This window comes from Culex pipiens, chromosome 3 (assembly GCF_016801865.2).
Source record: "Culex pipiens pallens isolate TS chromosome 3, TS_CPP_V2, whole genome shotgun sequence".
Lineage (NCBI taxonomy): Eukaryota > Metazoa > Arthropoda > Insecta > Diptera > Culicidae > Culex > Culex pipiens.
Window position 1 is genome coordinate 79,608,895 of NC_068939.1, and position 22,755 is coordinate 79,631,649.

At 37.8% G+C, this 22,755-nt stretch overlaps 1 protein-coding gene across 1 annotated transcript in view; it reads right to left on the minus strand.

Moving 5' to 3' along the window:
• Positions 1-805: 805 nt before the first annotated feature.
• LOC120426925 (uncharacterized) overlaps positions 806-22,755 on the minus strand; it is a 34,039-nt gene continuing 12,089 nt past the window's right edge. The window contains exons 2-3 of the mRNA XM_039591732.2: positions 1,847-2,343; positions 806-1,341 (exon numbers count right to left, since the gene is read on the minus strand). Of these exons, the coding sequence (XP_039447666.1) occupies positions 1,025-1,341; positions 1,847-2,343 (814 nt within the window). The 3' untranslated portion in view covers positions 806-1,024. The remainder of the gene's footprint in view (positions 1,342-1,846; positions 2,344-22,755) is intronic.

Here is a 22,755-nt window from a genome sequence, read left to right on the forward strand (position 1 = left end):
ATTATTTACAATTAAAACCACCAAAAAAAGCATAACATAGTATTTCTTCTGATACAGATTTTTATGTTTTAACATTCTGTTTTTGTAAATTTCAACGAATTATAAAAAAGTTGAAACTTTTTACTAGTTGTATTTTTTTGAAATATATTTTTATGCATTTAAAATAAGGATTGCAATTATCACGTAAAATTTTGCTTGTTCCAATATTTTTCCTAATTGTCTTCAATTAACCATGAGGGCCAACAAATGGTTGATTTTCCTTACACACTCCACTTACCCAAAAGTCCTCACACTTCAATTTCGCTTGCATAATTTCGACTTAACATAATCGCCAGAAGTGCTAATTATACCCTCCCGTCGAACGCTTTAATGCCACACAATTAGTAAACAATTAATTTCCATCGGTACGGTAATTTCGGTTAATTTCTTATGTATTTTTTGTTTTGTTCTTTTACTGTTACGTTTTCACAACTGGAAGCAGTCTAATGAGTTTTAACGTGATTATAAATATTAATGCTTGCAGGTTTTTCTTTTTGGTATGGTGTGTGTCGATTGTAGCTTTCCTAAATGTTATTCACGTTTTTATTAGCTATAGCTGCCTAATGCTAGTTTTGTTTTTGCTTTTTGGATTTTGAGACACGTGAACTGAAACAACAACAAAAAATCAGTGGAAAGACACGGTTACTTCTAAGCGAGGCTGTTTTCATTAGTTATATAGGTTTGCACGAGTATACAGCTTCTTCACTGTAGGAAGAGTTTTTAGTTCGAATGGTTTCACAGGGATGTTGTATAGCTGGTAAAAGGGTTCAAGCTCATGTGTTTTATTTTTCTCCTAGAGAACATCAACAGTAACATCACGAACAAAAACTGAAAAACAGACAGGACAGAGTGCGCGGCTCTACAACATCTGTACACGTGGCTTGTTGGTTAATAGTTTCTTTAAAAACGATGAAATCCATGGGGTTAGTCTGTGGCTTAGGAAGTATCTTATATGTTACATAATGGAACACCGTTTCTTATTTACTCAGTGGGAAGCACTCAGATTCTCCAGGTCCTTGCTGGAGGGTGGCCGCGACAGGTGCGGGTCGGCGTCGGAGGCCACAACCGGGGGCAGCACGTTCTGCCGGAACTCGCCCATCACGTTCCCCGCCGGGTAGTAGTACGACACCACGAACAGTTTGCCCGTTTTGGAGATGGACTTGCTAACGCCAAAGTACCGGCTCGCCCGCCAAACCATCTGGGAAAAGTGGCCCGTGTTGACGTTGGTGTGCAACAGGTGCGGCTCCTTGAAGTAGTCGTACCGCCGGTTGGTGCTGTACCAGTACGTGGCCACCTCTTGCCCTGTGGTGTTTGAACCCCCGGAAGGGGCCAATCGGCAATCATTTAGTAATCGTTGAAATACCGTTTGTTAGGGGGACTTTGATCTTTTATTTTGGTGAAAACGATGATTCATAACCTCAATTCAAACCTTAACAAACAATTGATATTCATATTTCGAGAAGAAGAAATTTCCCGATAATTTGGTTATTTTGAATATTAAAATTGTACACAGTTTCACAAATCGAATAACAAACCAATCAGTATTCCAAAAAAAAACTTTACCAAATTGTTTTGACATTTCATTTTGAATGTCAATGTCAAATCTGTTAACTACCGATTTCGGTAAAATCACAACCGATTTCGGTAAAATCAAAACCGGTTTCGGTAAAATCCCAACCGATTTCGGTATAATCACAACCGACATGAATTACAGAATTATCGACTGTTCTGTCAGGGACACAATATTCTAAATAGTTCGTAGATAGTTATCAGAGTCCCCCATTTCTAGATTTCCTTAATAACTTACCCGACAAATCCGTCAGCAGCGAGTTGGCCGGACAGCAGAATATGTTCTGCCCGTAGTTGGAGCCGATCTGGTAGTACAGCTCGTTGGTGTTGGCCAGGTGGTTCGCCCACTGGTTTGCCATCTCGCACAGTTCCGCCGAAATGGACAGCGCCGGCGCCCCGTGCCTCATCCGGTACTCGTTGTGCCAGCACATGCACTCGAAGATAAAGTCCTTGTCCATCACGATCTTCACCTTGGGCGAGCCCTCACCGCCGTCCTCCGTTCCGACCGTGGCGATTCCGGTGCCGCCGTTCTTCTGGCGGTCCTTCCGGTCCAGGGCGGTCGAACTGGCTGGTTTGGGGAGTAGCGGGCGTTGGTCAAGCTGGTCCTGCGTTTGGCCGGTGTCGTTGATGCTGATGTCGTCCAGGTTCGGCGCCGGAATGTTCCGGCGACCGTTCTTGTTCAGGTCACAGGCGGCGACTCGCTTGCGCAGGTTGGCCATCACGATGGCTTCTTCCCTGGAGGGGAAGAGAAATATTTGAAATTAGACTAATAAAAATCCGAAGTTTGGCCGTATTTGGTTGCCGGAGCTCCGAGTTATGATTAAAAATGTTTACAGTTCGACGTCGTCGTGCTATCTTGTCGCACCCGCCATTTTGACGTTCCGAGAAAAACGCGTTTTAATGTTTGACCTTGAATATACAAAAACGAGAGCACGCAATGTAAACAATAACAAACACGTTTTGTTTGGCTGACCATTCTGTGCATTGTCCCGAAGTTTGGTTGAAGTTGGTTGCTGGAGTCACGAGTTATAATTACAAATGTTTACGGTAGTCTAGCTTGTACGTGCGACAAACGCATCCTGACTTTCCTGGCCTGAAATCCCTCTGGCCTTTTGTCGCACTTACATCAATTTTCATGGAGTGACAAGATAGCACGACAAGATTGAAACTACTTTCATATGTAAAGTGACAAAAATGCACGGAGTTTTTTCGGTTTTTGTTGAATATCTCAGGATTGAAATCGAATTTTGGGGATCTGTGAAGGTCAAAAGGTGAGGCATTGTGAGCTGCACAAAATGGCGTTCTTAACTCAATTTGGCCCAAAATGCACGTACGACAAGTTAGCACGATGGCGACGAGTTGTAGGGCATGTACGTGTGTCAAACAAGTTCTGATTAAAATCTCTTTGACCCAGTGTTGCAAATGAGTGATAAAAAGCTATCAATAGATTATCTCTGCACCAAAAATAGCCGAGAGTATAGCAGCCGTCACTATCGAGAAATTAAAAGTGAGAGTGTGTGCAACATGGAGTTAAACTTTCTGTGCAGTTGCTGTGAAGGTTTCCATGGCACTTCGAAAAGTTTAACTCCATGTTGCACGCACACACTCTCACTTTTAATTTCTCGATAGCTTGTGAGATCTCTTCTTGTGTCTCGTGATTCCCAGCGATGTCATTCTCTCTCTATCACTCCTCCCCTTTTCCTCGACTATGCGCTCTCACCGCCAGGGGTGCCAGGTTGCCAGATAAATCTGGGATTGCCAGATTTTTTGAGCGCCAATAAGAAAAAAATAATTTTCTATTTCTTCCTCATATTGTTTTATTGACGTATTTTTTTTATTTTGTGAAGCTATAATGTATAAAAAATTAAAATACACAGTTTTGAACAAAAAATTACTTATTACTTTGAGAAAAGTGGCTTGCCAGATTTTTCCCAGATTTTTTGCCAGATTTTTTACTTTTCAGACCTGGTAACCCTGCTCACCGCTGAGTCTCTCAATATCTCCGAAAACTGCAATGAGAGAACGCGAGATGGCGATTAGGAGCCGACCACGCATGACGTCCCGTTAAACTGCGTTTGCGAAATTGGTTTTGTGGCGGCTTTTGTGCTTAAACGCTGTTGCGGTAGGATGATCGTGGAAGCGGGAATGAGAGAGAAAAGGAAAATGTCAATCGCGAGTGGGTAAGCACGAAAACGTGTTCGGCTATGTTCAGCTCTGAGAGTTTCAATGAAGAGAGAAGAGCAGTTGTATTTGAGGCATGAATATTCAGGCGGGATAATTCTAGTTTCTGAGAGCTGATATTTTGATATTTTAAAAACCCTGCTTTGACCAGTTGTCGCACTTACAGCAATGATGTATCAAAATAGCACGATCAGATCAAAACTTCTTTCATATGAAGAGTGATAACAATGCCCCGAATTTCTCAGAATTGAAATCGAATTTTGGGGATCTGTGAAGGTCAAACGGTAAGGCATTGAAAGCTGTACAAAATAGCGTTCTCTATTCAATTTAGCCCAATATCGACGTGCGACAAGCACAATCCCGACGACATGACGAAGTCATGGACCACCGCGACAGTTATTGTCATTGCAATCTCCAACTTTTCAAATAAAACTAAAATCTTATCAAAGTTTTCACTTGTGCAAGTCAACATCGGCAGCCTTCTCCCCAACCAAAACGCGATGATTACAATCTCAATCGACCTTCATCATCCCGAACGTCATCTCATCACCATCAAAATCATACCGAGATGGTAATGCTTTGCGTTTTGCTGCCTCCATTTCCCTCGCCGGCGAAAACTGAAGCCAAAACTTAGAAGAGGCCATCACTTCCGACGGGAAACATGAATCCCCCCCAAGCGGGATGGCATCATCCGGGCATCCAATTTGCTGGCATTTTCCCGCAAAACTTTCCTTATTCTCGGCGGAAGATCTTCCGACCAACCGTGAAGTGTCCCTTTTTAATATTCTCTACACTTGTTTGTTGGTAAATATTTTGGAAGGTTTTGGGAAGCGTTCCCAGCTTGTTATTTTTTGCGCGTTATAAAAGATAATGGCATTGTGTTTTTTCACGGTTGAATTAGGTTTGCCTCCCATTTTTGCGTACGGTTAACGAGGTTGTATCGAGTCGTGTTTCAAAGTTGTTGGTTCATTAACCGGCGAAAATTGGTGGTCAGAAAATTTGTCTTGTAAAATTCATTCTTTGTCCATACATCATGGTTGTAGGGCAACTTTGGGGACCATAATTTATTTTTATGGTTCGCCAGGAAAAAGTTGCTCCAATCCACGCAGATCGGATTTACACGTGGTCAGTGGCAGCAGTGTAGGTTCCTTAAAGGTCCAGGTCGGTGGCATACTTGAGCGCAGCAGAGTCCAAGGGCAGCGAGATTTATGGCATCTGCAGGACCATAAAGCAAGGGAGCATTATATTTCACTTCAACAGGTAGATATGCTAGGATCGACGAGGTAGAATTTGAAATCGGATAGACGACGGAATGGCACGCAATGGCGCGTTGACAATCTTTTCAATGATTGCAAAAAACGTTAAGAAATCCAAGTTAAGTAAGTCAAATCGTCTGGAAAGATTGACCATCACACTGACAGCGAAGGCAAACTATTGAGAATGAAAGTAATTCTGTTTTTAACGCAGAAAAATGTTAGCTCACCAAAATTTTAACGCATACACCGAGATTCGAGTCTGTTAAGTAATTCTCTACGTTTTTTTCAAATTGACCTTTATATTTTTTATTTGGATGATTTTTTTCCATGCATTCTTGTGTCAAAACGATTTGACGAGGCTGGTCAAACAAAATGGGCAATTGAAATTTCGAAAATCTTTATCATGAGATGGGATTTTCGATCGATTTGGAGTCTTCGGCAAATTTGTATATTAGGATTAGGATCCTTCACTTAAATAAATTGCATATGAAAAAAATCCCAAACTTTTTATTTGACTATACATTATTCAAAGTACCTATACTTTGATTTGAGATTTTTTTTAATATGTTTTAGGGGACTCAAAATGGCATTTTTTGGAAAAAATATGAATTGTGCATAATTTTATACCTGATATAAAAACTTTTGGAAAAATGTGATTTTTGCAATGAACATCGATAGAATTGTAGACAAAATATCAAAAATCATTTTCAGATGCAAAACAAAATTTGCAAATCAAATCTACAAAAAAAAAAAGAATTAAAGAGTTTTCAAGTTATGTGCATTTTCAGGAATATTTTTTCTGCAACTTTTTTTATATGGGTTTTGATATTCTTTTGACTATTGGATCCTAAAGCCTTTTGTTAATTTTAGCATACATCCATAAAGGAACGTTAGAGCACAAATTCTGATTATTGTGAGATCCGAAAGTATGTCAAAGCAAAATAGGGAATGGGTGAAAATCACGTTTTAAACTATAAACTGCAAAGAAACAATATTGGAAGGCATTTGAGAGTTGTTATTTTATTTTTAATGAATTCCTTGGACAATTTTCTATAACATGCAACTAGAAGAATGTCTTTTGGTCTAATAATTAGAAAGTTACGAGTAAAAGAATTAAAAAGTTTTTTAGAAAATCGTCACAAAAGAGGGCGGTGCCAAAGAAAGAGGGATGGTCAAATCTGCACCAAACTTGATATTTCTGTTAACTATCGATAGATGAACGTTTTCTTCAAGTTTGATCCATATTGGTGAAGGTCGAGACCAAAAGTGTACCCAGTTGACACGGCATATCCCCAAAATTATTGTTTAAAATCCGCAATCTGAACTCGATTTTAAGCCCATATTATTATTTTTTGGCTTTGTTGATAGAGCAACTGGTTGGTAAGATACTGCATCCTAAGGTTTAAATTCGGTGCAAAATGAGTTTTTCTCAATGTCATCTTCTTATTTGCTTATTTATCATTTTGAAATATTCTGTTTGAAATTATTTTAATTTAAAAGCCGAGCCGAACCAGCGTTTATGGCTAAAAGGCTCGTTAATAAAGAGAACTAACTAACTTTAATTGAAAAGAGCACACAATTTCACAAAGGAGAGTTTCAAAAGTTATTTAACTATAATTTTAAAATCATTGATAAATATGATTATTTAAATATTCTCAAAGTGTCATGTTGTTTTTTTACGGAAATGAGTTGCATTATCGAAATTTTTGGAAAATTTTATTTTCTTGGTTGAAATTTAAGTGTTTTTGGAACATAAATCAAAAATATCTTTAGATTTATAGGCATTTCCAGTAGAACACTGTCTAAATAAATTTCCATATTGTTTTGGTCACCGAGAACTGATGTTAATTTAATCTAATCGGTCTTTATCGGTGAAATCTGACGCAAATTTTAGAAGAAAGATAATGAAATTTTAGGTGGATAGGTCGACTAAGAGTCATAGAAGAAGATATAAAGGACGGAAAACTAAGTCAGCGAAGGGCCATTTGAGGAAGTATGTGTGTGTGATCAAGTCTTTTAGCCTTCTAATTTGGCTCTGTACAAGTACTGAGCGAAACACACAGTAAATGTACAGAGACAACTTATTCCTGCAGCGTCATCCATATGACTCCCGGACGGCCAAAAGAAATGATCGCACACCGCCTATACATAGGGGGAGAGGGGGTAATATGCACCCCCTAAGGGAATACTGTGATTTCTCAACCATTACAGCATTATTGTGGAAGAATTTTGTTCAATGTTCTGAAACAACTATTATTCTTCGTCATCCATGTGAAAAAAGTCTTAAAAAACCTCAAAATTGTTCGAAAATATCAAATTTCTAAAAACATATTTGATTCATTTCAAACAACCATGCGGGGCAATATGCACCGCAACATTGGGGCAAAATGCACTAAAACAACGGGGCAGAATGCACCACAACATGGGGCAAAATGCACCGGGTAAAAGCGGTTTTCACTAGTCACCACTAGATGACACCACTGTTTTTACAAAGGAGCTTCACAGCGGTGCATTTTGCCCCGACCACGCTTTTTGCAGAAAATTTAATTAAAAATGCATTTTTTTATGTTTTTGGACTCATCTATCTACAGAATAATGATGATTATGGCAAAAACTATATACCTCAACACTTACAATATCAATAAATGCTTTTTATATTGTCCAAAAATCATAATGAAAGTTCCATGAAAATTAGATGAAAACACAACATTTTGAAGTTTTGCAAATAACTTAAACTGTTTTTATACTACGATGCTCAAATTTTTCCAGCATGGTTTATCAATGTTAAGCTTTCAATTTCTATGATTTTTCCCCGGAAAATTCTTCCAAATACCGAGAAAAGCAGGGGGTGCATTTTGCCCCGGGGGTGCATATTACCCCCTCTCCCCCTACAACCGGCACGTTACTTTGGTTCTACCGATGACATTTATTGCGTTCGGATATTTCTGGGATGTGTCTTGAGCCTTGCTCTGGTAGCTTGGTATTCAAGACAAAGCCGTACTGCATTATCCTTGCGCTCCATAAATAGAACAGTTCTAATTTACTTTTCTTTTATCCGAAAACTTTTTATTCCCATATTGTTTTGATCACCGAGAACTGATGTTAATTTAATCTAATCGGTCTTTATCGGTGAAATCTGACAAGGCTAAAAGACTTGATCACACACACATACTTCCTCAAATGGCCCTTCGCTGACTTAGTTTTCCGTCCTTTATATCTTCTTCTATGACTCTTAGTCGACCTATCCACCTAAAATTTCATTATCTTTCTTCTAAAATTTGCGTCAGATTTCACCGATAAAGACCGATTAGATTAAATTAACTAAATAAATTTGGAAAACGTTGGTTTTGGTGGCAACAAAAATGTATAGTTTAAAAGAAAAAAAAAATAATTTTTCAAGATTTGTATCAAACATGGAACTTTTTGTTAACAATAACCCAAATTTTACATAAATTTTATGAAAGGTCAATAAAATTAGTTAAAAAATATTTTATTTATATATTTTTCAAATGAAACAGCAATAGAAACCTTACTTATGATCCATTTGACGTAATTTATTCAAATTGGAATTTGTAAAAAACACAGTAACTATCAACGTCACTCCGGTTTTTAAAATAACAAATAGGGGAAATATACCCATTTTGATAACTCTAAGACATTCGACCAATTCTCATCACTTTTGCCGTTTTCCGCTTTTAAATAAACTTTTTCAGATGTATCAACAGTGGAGAGTTGCTTACTCACTTTTATTTGAGCTATTTATTACCTCGGAACAGTCAAAAACACTTTATGAAAGCTGTAATTCATGATCAATGTGCTGATAGGCTGTATTATAGGCTGAAAAAGGGTATAGTTCCCCTATCAACGAAATTTTTTTCCAAGGTGCTATGTTTTATTGAAAACACGTACATGGATATTGTGTGACACAGCCCAGTACTTTTTTTAAAATATAAGTTATGAGAAAAGTATAACTATTAAAATAGTATTTGAAAAAATAAAATAAAATATAGCCTATACCGAGACTCGACCCCAAAACCGTCGCCATCTTGAACCGCGCCTTTGCCGTATCGGCCACCACGGTTCGGTGACTAAGTGGAGTTCATTTGTCCATATAAGCCACTCAATGGGATGAACTGTTTCAATGAACGAATGAACACGATTTGTTGTTGTTGTAAGCGCGAGAGGTCTATACTCTCGCCAAATAGTACTTTCCTCTCGTTTCTTTTCGGAAGGAATGTACGCTTCTCGGATTAGTTTTCAAAAAGCCGTAAGAGCCATTGGTAAACAACGTCTTTTTTGCATCGGTATTCGACCTACTTACGAAAAACCAATATCAAAAATGCTTGAGATTGTTCATCTACACGTCCTTCAAGTGCCTCAAATTATAAGTAAATGAAATTTTGTTTCATTTTTGAGAAAAACGAGAATTAGTGTCAGAGGTCACGGTGGCTCTTACGGCTTTTTGAAAACTCACCCGAGGCTTGGTCTTTAACTTTGGGCGAATCAATGTCACCCAGATTTACTGTAGTTGAAAACTCAGTAGAGTTTAAATCGATTGAAATCTGTCAAAATTGTCAAAATTTGACCAAATATACAACCGATATTAGAAACTTAAACTTTATTCTTGTTAAATTTACAAAAAAAATCGTTGACCAATATTTCCACAGAATGGGCGCTAATACTGATCATACCAAATAAGTGGGGTCTTCAGGGTGTTATACAGAGAAAAAAAAGACGATAAGTGTCGAACTTCTATTGGCTTATTATATAACACCAGCAAATCCTTATAACAGTAACAGAGTAGTAGACTGTCTTCAAATTTAAGCAGACTCAAGCTAGAATGATATTCAATTCTATCGAATTTAAACAGTTATTAATAAAAGTGTAAGATAATAACTCCTGTTTTGAGTTGCACCAACGCTTTAAAAAATAAGTTGATCCGATATAAGTTCTTTCAGTGAAGCCACCGTCCTCTGAGCTCACCTTGAAAACCTATAATTATCGCTAATTGTTCAATTAAAATCGCACCGTTCGAATCTCTAATAGCAGAACGCGACCAGTCCTAGTCGGGGTGAAATTGAGTGGGTATAATTCCTGTACCGTCTAGTGCCCACCTCACCCCTCACCACTCCTCCCACTGACCTTTCTACCCCTTTAGTCAGTCTCTAATTTATCGTGATAAATTGGACGGCATATTTCGTCCGCAACTGGCCGTCAGGAACAGTTCAGTGGCCAGGGTGTGTGTCGAGCTCCTCGAGCCGATAAGCACTCGTGGAATAGGGCTCCAAACTTCCCCATAATGAGAGCATATCACGCAAGCAGCCCAGAGTTAATCAAACCCAGTGACCTTGCTGGGTTTCACCAATGCTCTCAATGCTTTTGGGAGTTTCCCCTCCCCCGGGGGATGACTTGCGTCGTCTATCACGCTTGGGATACGCGGAAGCAGCGCTGATAAAACGGTAGATGGATTGGATCCGTCGTTTTTGGGACACATCTGGAGTAATATTTGAGATGGGCGTAGTCGGGTGGAATCTGCTTGAAATGTGTGAATTCACCATTTTCACAGAGTCTTTTAGACATTGAGTCGAGCACGTGTGCAGGAAGGGATATGTTGAACATCAAAGCATGATGGAATCCACTTTCTATGCGTCACTAAGGATGAACAAGACTAGTAGGAGGACACTGCTAAGGACCTCAATCAGTGACGGTTTGTTCACATGAAGGAGATTTGATTAACTTTGTATATGTTTTGTGGAGTAGAGGGAGGAGACACATTTCAGGTTCATGTAATCGAGGAACATCACAATGAATTCTTGTTTTTCGTTTTTAAAGGGATTATTTTAAGAAAATACTGTGCAAATATTCAAAAAAGATCGAATTATGTCCTAAAACTTGAAAAATATAAATAGTTTCTAAAAAAAACATTGCTGTTGGCATCTTGAATTAGTTTCATGGCTGAATTTTTGCTTCATATAATTAATTGAGAGGTCACCGGCACCGTCTGAACCAGAACAACAAACCGCCTCAAGCAAAACTCGATGACGTCAACCGAGGCCTTACTTTCCCCAAATGCGACTTTGTTTATAGGCTCATTTTTGTGAGCTCAAGGAAAAGTGCTCCTCGTCCCGGGTGTTATTCTTCGCCGGGATGGCACACGTGGCCACATTTTGGGAGCCGGAGAGTGCCTACTAGGGCCACACTTTGGCAGCACCAGCCTGGGCCATCATTTGTATTCATGAGGGAAATTGTTTACATAGGATCAAAATCGAGAAACGTGCCAGCAAATGGTTATAGATTTTCATAGGAAATATATTCGGAGTTGGGAGGGGGGCGATATCAGAAGAAAGTTCTGGAAAGTGCCAGCTGCAGAGCGACGTCATGTCAAACAACATCGAAAATCAATGGCCATCAGGCGGCGGTGGCTAGACACTTTGATTAATATAGTTATTGACTGGTTCTGGGCCAGGAAAGCCTTTTAGACCTTGTTAGGAACTCTAGACCAATTTTCATCCTTCTGAATCTGATCAGCAATAACCGCTGCCAGCTCTTGTAAACAGTAGATGAGAACAGCCAAGGAATCGTTTGAGATTCAACTCAACTCAACTCAACTCAACTCAACTCAACTCAACTCAACTCAACTCAACTCAACTCAACTCAACTCAACTCAACTCAACTCAACTCAACTCAACTCAACTCAACTCAACTCAACTCAACTCAACTCAACTCAACTCAACTCAACTCAACTCAACTCAACTCAACTCAACTCAACTCAACTCAACTCAACTCAACTCAACTCAACTCAACTCAACTCAACTCAACTCAACTCAACTCAACTCAACTCAACTCAACTCAACTCAACTCAACTCAACTCAACTCAACTCAACTCAACTCAACTCAACTCAACTCAACTCAACTCAACTCAACTCAACTCAACTCAACTCAACTCAACTCAACTCAACTCAACTCAACTCAACTCAACTGAATTCAAGTTTTTTTGAGATTGCAATTAAATTTATATCAAATGTTTTTAGCAACGCGCTGTTTGGATATTTTCGATCAAACACTTTAATGTGTTTTCTTCGTGAAAAGAAAACATGCTTTGCATGCTGATGTTTTTCTCAAACGCATCTCCCATTCATTCAAAACAAAACTTATTTTCGTGCACGTCATTCAAAGCTTGAAATGCACGCTGGCAATCAACACACAGGCCGCTTCAACGCTTCTAGAAAACGCATCCATTGAGCCCCGAACTCGTGTCGAAACTAGTTTCCGTTGAAACGGTGCCAAATTTGTTGGAAAAGAAAATAATTAAACATTTTCCATCAGCACTTTCGTGCAAGTTGGGGAGTAGTTTTGCCGCGGTTTCGTGACGCTGGGGGAAAAAGTTTATAATTGAACATTTCTTCCCGAATCACTTAGAGAACTTAGTGTGTGCAGAAATACTCGCTGCAGGAAATTCCACTTTGAAGGACATGCACACACATACACAAATTCCTCAGTGTTTCTTTGACCAACATTTTAGGGACATCGACTAAAAGTGTAGTTTCGCTGCTGAGGGAGAGACAAAAACGATAAATTGTTTTTAACTAGCTTTTCCAATTCAATACTGAGATGCCAAATAGTGTGGTTTCATTTTCCGGGAAGAAAAGTTTTCTGAGTGCTGAGTGCATCGTGGTGACCAGTGTCACTTATTGTTAGTGTTTTTTTGTTTGCAAGATTTTTTTTGTTCAATTGTTTTCCAAGGAATCGCAATCTTAGTTTCAAGGATTTCGCTTCAGCTTAAAATGTTGTTTTTTTATCACGTGTCCTGATTCTTGATTCAATGAGTACAGAACACTCACTTGTTTTTGTGTTTTCTAAAAATAACTGTGAAGTTATTTAAATAATGCCATTTAAACAATTGAAAATGTCAAATTATTTGGGAAGATTCTCATGTGTTGCTTGAATGAAACAAAATTTGCCAAACGATCGAAGTTCTATTTAAAGCGATTTTTGCAATGAAAACAACCGTCCTATCATCAAATTATAAATAACAATTTTGATATCGCCTCCAAAAAAAAAAAAATTTGTCTTCAGACCAGACTTAGATTATAATTCAAAATCCAAAATTAAAAAAATACCTCCGGAGTACACTTTGTACCAGCTTCACCTTGAACAAAATGTTGTGTTTTAGTTTGTACCCTAAAGAATACATATTTCAGTAATTCCACAGCACTCAGAAAACTTTACTTTTCTGAAAATTAAACCACGCTATTTGACTTCTCAGTATTAAATTGGAAAAGCTAGTTGAAAAAAATTTATCGTTTTTGTCTCTCTCAGCAGAGCAATTCTCTACGAAATTGTTTTTTTTTAATTTTAATTTTTGTATTTTTGAATCCGGCTGAAACTTTTTTGGTGCCTTCGGTATGCCCAAAGAAGCCATTTTGCATCATTAGTTTGTCCGTATAATCTTCCATACAAATTTGGCAGCTGTCCATACAAAAATGATTTGTGAAAATTCAAAAATCTGTATCTTTTGAAGGATTTTTTTGATCGATTTGATGTCTTCGGCAAATTTGTAGGTATGGATATGGAAAACACTGAAATAAAAATGATACACGGTAAAAAAATTGGTAACTTTTAATTTCACTGTTTGGCATTAAAACATGATATGCAAAAAAACACTATTTTTAAATCATTTTATTTTCTGCTACGTTTTAAGGGACATCAAACGCCAACTTTTCAGAAATTTCCAAAACTGTCAAAAAATCTTTGACCGAGTTATGAACTTTTGAATCAATACAGATTTTTTTTTTCAAAAAATCGAAATATTGGTAGCAAAAATTGTCAACTTCATTTTTAGATGTAAAATCGGATTTGCAATTAAAAAATACTCTAGTGAAATTTTGATAAAGTGCACCGCTTTTTTAGTTATAGCCATTTTTAGGTAACTTTTTTGAAAATAGTCGCAATTATTCATTTTTTAAAACTAGTGCCAAGATTTCAAAAAACAGGTAAATTTATGTTTTCTAAGTCTCACCCAAACAACCCACCATTTTCTAATGTCATTAACAATATTTTTTTTTTAAATCAAGACTTACTATTCAAAAGGGCCAAATATTCAATATTACGCCCTTTTGAAATGTTAGTCTTGGTTCTTTTTTTTTTAAATATTGTTTTCAAAAAGATCGGAAAATTTCACGAATGTTTCATATTTTAACATTGAAAATCGGACCATTAATTGCTGAGATGTCGATATTAGAAAATGGTGGGTTGTCTTGGTGAGACTTAAAAAACATAAATTTTCTTGTTTTTAATCCTTTGTATGTTAATATCTCAGCAACCAAGGGTCGTATCAACCTGGGTGCTGAAAAGACAGAATGCGTAACGTGATTTTCGAATGCTCCCCACTACTCCTCACTAATACAACTGCACTACAGCTGTAAACATGAACAAAGTAGAAGGCTATGTTCAAGCTCTAGCGTGACATTTTTTTTGTTGCTGATGTGTCTTGTTTTGAAACATTTTGGATCTGTTGATGTTAGACTTTTCGCTGACAAAATTAAGTACTTCGTTCGTGTTTTGTTCATAGACTAAACGATGGGCGGCCAAAAGAGGCCTTTTTTGTTTTCCACGTAACGAAAAATTGCGTTGGAAGTGGGTGGAATTTAGTGAATCGTAAGAGCATCCGAATGGCACTTTTGAATGTTTCAAAAGTTCGACGCCATCAACTTTTTTTTATTTCTGACAAAATAAATTATTGATCGATTACAATACTTGCTATTTCTTAGGAGCATTTTGCGAACAGTAAATTGGTTCCGCTTTGACAGTTCTAAATTGAGGCCGCACTGCGAACGACTATTCAGCACCCAGGTATCAACAAAGTTCAAAAAAGCAAAATATAGAGAATTTTCTCAGCTTTTCATAAATATTTTTTTTTCAAAGGTGGGCAATCATGTGCACTAATTTAAAAAAAATTTAAACTGCTACTATTTTCAAAAAAGTTACCTAAAAATGGCTATAACTTGAAAACGGTGCACTTTATCAAAATTTCACTAATGGACTTTTTGATCTAGCTTACTAAGTCCGCGCCCCAATGGACTTTTTGATTGCAAATTTGTTTGTACTTCGAAAAAAGAAGTTGAAAAATTTTTGCGACCAATATTTCGATTCTTTGAAAAAATCAGTTTTGATTAAAAAAATCATAACTCGGTTAAAGAATTTTTGCACAACCTGGAAATTTGTGAAAAGTTGGCATTTGATGTCCCCTAAAACACATAAAAAAATAAAAATAAGTTTTTTTTTGCAAATCAAGTTTTGAAAGTTTCAAAAAGTGAAATTAAAAATCACCAAAAAATATTTTACCGTGTATCATCTTTTTCAGTGTAGTCCTTATCCTTACCTTTAACTTTGCCGAAGACACCAAATCGATCCAAAAAAAATCCTTCAAAAGATACAGATTTTTGAATTTTAATATATCATTTTTGTGTGGACAGCTGCCAAATTTGTATGGAAAATTATATGGACAAACTAATGCTGCAAAATGGCTTCTTTGGGCATACCGAAGGCTCCAAAAAAGTTTCAGCTGGATAAAAAAATACAAAAAAAATCGAATGACCGAAATCTCAGCGAATTGCTCAGCAGCAAAATTACACTTTTAGTGAAAAAAGTCGATTGAGTTTTTCATGAGATGAGTTCCGTTATTTCTGAACCTACAAAAACTTGAAATTAATTCCACTTGTGAAGCAAAGAAGTTTCTTTTGTTGGGCAAAAAATCATGTAAAAAGTACAGAATCGGAAATCACATAAAAACGAGAATCATGAAGTAAACAAATGTGCACCCTTAAATCAATAATTTTTTGTTTAAAAATGGCACATTGAGTGCTCAAATCACTTTTATTTCGACCCAAACTGCAAGAAAATGGAAAAAATATGTCTCGATTCGTTTTCCTCCACCGTCCATCTCGATATCCTTGGAAGTACACAGAGCGCAATCGGTCACCAGTTTGCGATACCCAGAATAAAGAAAGAAGATTTCCTTCAAACAGAGACTGAACACGAAAAATTGAACTGCGAAAATAAAGAAAAAAGGTCGTCACAAAGAGTATTCTTCTGAGAAGAAGGATGCTGTCCTCCTTTTCTCTACGCTTCGATTTTCTTAGAATCACTTGGAAAACATTTCTCTGAGGAATTTATGTTACATGTTGCATTCGGAAAGTGGGTGGCAAGACCTCCCAGACGGGTGAGACTGATGGCAAATAACCACACACACTAACACAAACACATACGGTTGATCAATCGGGCGATTTGGTCGCTTCACATTTTCCGATGGGCGATGGTGGTGGGTGTGTTGGGAGGGAAAGCACTCCGGAGAGTAATGAGGTTATGTTTATTTATTTGTGCTTGATTCATCTTTCATACAGTTCCAGCACTGCCGCCCCCGATCGAATGTTGATGCGCTCGACAAATGGAATGAAGTCATTGCGATTCGAATTGGAAATTTGTGCAAGCTAGCTAGAAACGGGAGATGCACGACGATAAATTGCGAAATTTGATGGATTTTTTATGAACATCATTTTCAATACGGTAACGAGCTCAAAGTGCTCTGGAGGTTGAGTAGTTGGTGCTTTTGTTTGCAAAGTTGTTTTATCCTGGTATGGAGTTTTTATTTTTGTTCTACTTGATTTGTTTTGCTTTTTGTTCTTCTTATTGAGCCACTCAGGGATGAAATAATCGCAATAAATCTTTTTCGATTGTAGACTTTCTTTACCCACGAAAGAGAGATGAGGCGAAACAGGCAAGAGCAAATCGATCTCGTACTTTTCGGAGGAAATCAATCAGTTGACTTGTACGGGAGCAAATGACCCATAGGGATAAAGTTCCCCTGATAAAATCAACAACAACAACAGTCAGTTAACGATTTTTTGTGAATCTCATTGTTAGCACCACTTAAATTAATTTATTTCGTTTTGTATACAACTATTGTTCATCCGGGACCGTGGTGTAGGGGTAAGCGTGATTGCCTCTCACCCAGTCGGCCTGGGTTCGATCCCAGACGGTCCCGGTGGCATTTTTCGAGACGAGATTTGTCTGATCACGCCTTCCGTCGGACGGGAAGTAAATGTTGGCCCCGGACTAACCTAAAAAAAAGGTCAGGTCGTTAGCTCAGTCCAGGTGTAGGAGTCGTCTCCCTGGGTCCTGCCTCGGTGGAGTCGCTGGTAGGCAGTTGACTAACAATCCAAAGGTCGTTAGTTCAAATCCCGGGGTGGATGGAAGCTAAGGTTTAAAAAGAGGTTTGCAATTGCCTCAACAATCAAGCCTTCGAACACCTAGTTTCGAGTAGGAATCTCGCAATCGAGAACGCCAAGGCAATATTGTAGAGCGAATAATTTGATTTGATTTTTTTTATTGTTCATCCAAGAAAAGTGACATTTAATTTTCGTACGTGTTACGCTACACCTGGACCTAGTGTAGTAGTGAAATCGATGCTCCACCAAATAATCAAGGTGACGATTTTTTGAGTTTCATTTTAAAGATCTCTCGTGCGCGTGAGAGGGAGCCATGTTCCTTTCCGATTTCGCTCTTGATTTGCGTCAAAAGATTTTCTTTTGATGAATCTTCCATTTCTGGAGCAGGTGGTTGGCAAATCCTTGTTAAGATATGAAGTTTTTCTTTTGCAGGGTTGAAACGAAAACTCTTTGAAAAAAAGCTGACCTGCCCGTAGGCCTCGAGATGGCTGATGATTAAATCGCTCGGCATCTGCGGTGGCAAGTCGTGGACGCGAATTTGAACGGCGTCGTCCTCCGGGAAAAAAGGTATGCGGAAGACTTGGCCTCTGCATCCTACCTTATGCAGGAGGTTGTGCTGTTCGGCTATCCCAAGCTTTTTCCGGCGATCCTAGCTCGATGATGATGTGGTTTCGAGAGTTGTTGAGTTGGATGTTTCTAACTCTTTTTAGATCCAGTTGTAGTCAATAACGACGGCGTTTCGGCGATGTTTTGACATTGTAACCGATTTTTAACACGGCCCCGTCTAGGGGAAAAAGAAAGACATTTCCCAAAAAATAAGGGCAAAATCTTTTTTTCGCATGAAACGATTTTTCTTTAATTGAAAAAACTGGTTCAGTCGATTGTAAACTATTTTGATACTATGATGTACACAGCTAAAAAAGTAGTAATTGAGCTGCGTGTAAAAGGCCTGGGTGTAAAATAAATATTGCATTATTTTATGCAATTTTATGTGATTTTACATCCTGAAATATGTAGCCCATCAGTATGGGAAACCTACTTGACCGAAATGTCAAGCTCATATATGCGTTTATCCTTTCAGCTTTTTATCGGTCTTATGGCCGAGTGGGCTAAAGCGCCAGCATTTACTTTTGGTGCTGGGTTTGAATCCCGTCGGTTGCAACTTTTTTTTTGTGTTTGCAAAAATTGAACATGCAGTGTGTAATATTAAGTGTTTATTTTGACGAAGGTGATGTGCATGCTTTTGCATGCGATTTTACCATCGGATTTTTTGCTGCGTTACGTATATTTTTGAAAATTGTAATCAAATCGGGCTTTATTGAAAACATTCTAGGAAAAATATATTCTTGAATTCAGTAGAGTATATCTGACAATGAATGAAGCATTTTGAGATACACAGAAAAAAAATCATTTTAATATTACATCTGGGAAGGGGTACACCTTTTATGTCAGAAAAAATATGTAAATTTACCTCTGAAAATGTGTAATTTTACCACTTTTCTAGTGTAATGTCACATTTTCAGTCTAAATTTAGGAAAAATTACATCATAAAAGAAGTAATATTCAACCTTCCAAAATTAAGTTTTCCAAATTCACACATTTTTTTTCTGTGTACCTTCTACTTCACTATTTCAAAATTTAATATCATCCGTCCGTCACGAGATATCGAATAACGGCCCTCGGATTCTTGATCAGGGACCAACATTTTCCCTCGGGTCGAAGCAACTGCTGTGTGAGTTGACGGAGAATAACACAATCTGCTTATTTTCAGCAACTTCGTATGGGGGAAGTTGTTGGAGTCGGAATCGGTAGATTTTTAATTTTAAAAAGAGCTGGAGTCGTAGTCGAATATCTTGAGAAGTCAGAATCGTCAAAAAGTTCAATGATGATCTTCCGTCCATAACGTACCTTGAGATTCAAGTTCACGTGAACGTGGCTCCGAACCAACTATCTCCAGTAAGTCCAACCTAGGCAGCTAACTACGCTGAAGTAATCCCTGGTGGCTATAAATCGTTTCACGGTGAAAACTTTCAAGCCCGTATACATCAAGTAAAGTCCCTTTATGGCAACGGATCGTTCGTCATCTTGAAACGAGAGCCCAGCTATAGGTTTACGTAATCAAAACTTTTGGCAGCCTCTCTTGCTCTGGAAAGGACACCGGTGAGAATATTGCCCAAATGAAAAATTACCACCGATTAACGTCCACCAGGGAGCAGACTGTTTACGGGAAAACTTTTTTCTTTGTGCTTTCAATTTTTTTTTCGATTTTTAGATATCATTTCTAGGATGTTTCAATGCAAAACCATATCTAGTCTACATTTAATAACTCTTTATTATTTATTTAACAAATCAGATTTCATCGTCGTCATCATGAGTTAAAATTTTAAATAAATTCCACTCATCTTCGTCGTCGCACTCAAATCATGAGCATGACGGCACTTTCATTCAACTTTTCCCGCATATTTAGGAACAAAACTTGGCATCGGTTTGATCTTGCCGAAAGCTCCCTGCCCTCTCGCTCACTCGCCACACTGGATGGGAAAACTTTTTGCTAGCTAGAAAGCTGCAAAGTCAAATAAGCTGGCTCATGGAGCGACGCTAATTCTCGTGGGAAAAGTTTAGCTGGACGGTGATGGTGATGAGGGAAATAAATTTTAAGTGATACAAACTTTTTGAGATGTTTGAAATGATTGAAATTTGAACGTTATTTTCAAATACAAAATATTGTTCAAGAAGCCCAATCCAACCTCATTTGCCGTTGTTATTTTTCTTCTCTTTATCCAGAAACGCTCAGTAAAGTTAGATCCTTAACTTCAAAAAACATCACATTCACGCACCATTTGCTGATGTTTTGACTTGAAGAAGGTCGTGAAAAACGACCGTGGCATTTGGGCCCAATCCAATTCATTAATTTTACAGTTTTTTTCCTTCCAATATCAACAAAAAATAACAAACCCCTCTCTTGGGAGGTTAGTGAAAAACTAACATGTGAGAGCACACAAACAGGCACGAACCCAAACACACACATACACACGTTGCCAAGAGCAATTCAGGCTCGTCGAAGTAAAAAATAATTTGAAAAGGATAAAAGATGGAAAACGAGATAAGGAAGGGTTTTCCCCATTTATCTTGCTCTGGTTCAGTCACAAGAAACTGAGTGTTGCTTTTGGTCATTATTTTATTTTAGACGTTAAGGTTTCAGGTTCAGGATATTGTTTGTTTGCAGGCGTTAATATCAAATATGAGAAGCATTAGTTTTGAAAGTCCTTAAAACGTATGATGGATTTGGGTGATTTTTATGTCAGTAAAAAAATCGTGGGTGCGCATGGTTGCTTCAGTTGATTTCATTGCATTTATTCCTGAAATATGCAATTTTATTTTACCGCGAGATTTTTTTTTCTCTTTTATTCTTTTAATTAAAATTGCGTTGCACACATTTGATCAAGTACATGCAAACTGGTAAAATTTATACCGATTATTGTAGCGCAAGGTCCTTGTTCTTGAAGTCAATGTAAAGCAAACAAACCGCTCATTCTGCAATTTTCTGCAGGCGACCACGTGCAATGATCTACTCTTCAGAATCTTGCAGTGCGTTGAACACCGCCGTTCGTTCGTTCGCAGAATCTGGCCCGGATTTCAAGAAGGGAATAATTTATGTGCTGATTCACTTGCTGCACCGCACAAGAAGCAAACATGTCAGAGCCCGCGTCAGGACTGCTCTACTATATTCTGGGTGTGCAGAGTGTGCGACAGCCGATGATTATAATCGCACTCATAAATTTTGCTGCTTCGGTCATATTTCTAGCTTCCGAGAATTTCTGAAGCTGCTGTTTGATGCTCTCCTTGGCAGAACTCCAGCCAGCCATCTCCCTTTGTTGACTTTCGTTGACGACGGCGATGTACCCCAACCTCATGTATACCTCATAAGTTCATGGTGTGACACGTGTGAACGTCCTACCTGGCTGCCAGTCCTTTTAATCAAGTACCTACCGTTGTACGTGCGATGCCCTGATTTGACACCAGACAAGGTCTTAAGAGTAAGAATAATGCCTCCTAAGACGTTGAAAGCACCTCGATATGCCAAGTCCCAGAGGAAGAGACCCTTCATTTTAGACTCGAGATGGTCCTTCAAGATGGGACTTTTTAATTAAAGTTTTATCCCGTTCGAACCATTCGCAGCTCGTAATGGACTCTGCTGCTGCTTAGTTGGTTGGATCATTTTGCACTTACTTCTAGCCAGCATGAAAAAAACGCAAACGAGTGAAAACATAAAGGAATGCTGCTCCTTGCTGCCTTACAACATCGTTCACGTTTCTTACATCATACTCACCATCTTCCTTCCAACATAGATTCGGTTCAATGGAACGTTACGAGCATGCTCCCTTATTTTTAGAATTGAGCAACTCTCTACGAAATCGGCCGATTTCGACCATTTTTATTTTTTGTATTTTTTTATTTGACTCAAACTTTGTGGGAGCCTTCCCTATGACCAAATAATCTATTTTGCGTCATTGGTTCACCCATACAAGTCTCCATACAATTTTGGCTGCTGTCCATACAAAAATGGTATGTAAATATTCAAACAGCTGTAACTTTTGAGTGAATTTTCTGATCAATTTGGTGTCTTCGGCAATGTTGTAGGTATTGTTGAGGACTTTTGAAAAAAATAGGTACACGGAAAAAAAATTGCAGATTTTTTTATCAACATTTTTTTTACTAAAACTCAATTTCTCAAAATACGTATTTTTTGATTTTCGAGATTTTTTAATATGTTTTAGGGGACAAAAATCCGCAACTTTTGAGCCATAGAGAAATATGGTTAAAAATCTGCCGCCGAGTTATGAATTTTTGAAAAATAGTGTTTTTTGGAAAAATTGAAGTTTCATGCAAAAACAAGTTTGACATTACTTTTTAATGCAAAATTGTAACGGCGTAATATTCAATATTTGGCCCCTTTTAAAATGTTAGTCTTGATTTAAAAATTTTCAAAATATTTTTTTCGAAGAGATCGGAAAATTTCACGAATGTTTCATGTATTAACATTGTAAATCGGACCATTAATTGCTGAGATATCGTCATTAGAAAATGGTGGGCTGATTGAGTGAGACTTAGAAAACTTCAATTTTTGTGTTTCTTTTTCTTTAAGCCGCTGTATTTCAGCAACCAGAGGTCCAATCTTCAATGTCTCTCAGATAATTTTATAGCAAATTTTCTGAACTTTTCAAAAAAAAAAATTCTTCTAGAAATGGTCACTCATGGTAACTATTTTTAAAAATTGAAAAACTGCAAATATTTCGCTAAAATCAAACTTTCGGTGGCTATATCTTGAAAACGGAGCCCTTTATCAAAAAATCTGTACAGTACTTTTCGATTGCAAATTCTATTTTGCATTAAAAAGTAATGTCAAACTTGTTTTTGCATAAAACTTCGATTTTTTCCAAAAATCACTATTTTTTCAAAAAAATCATAACTTTGCGGCAGAT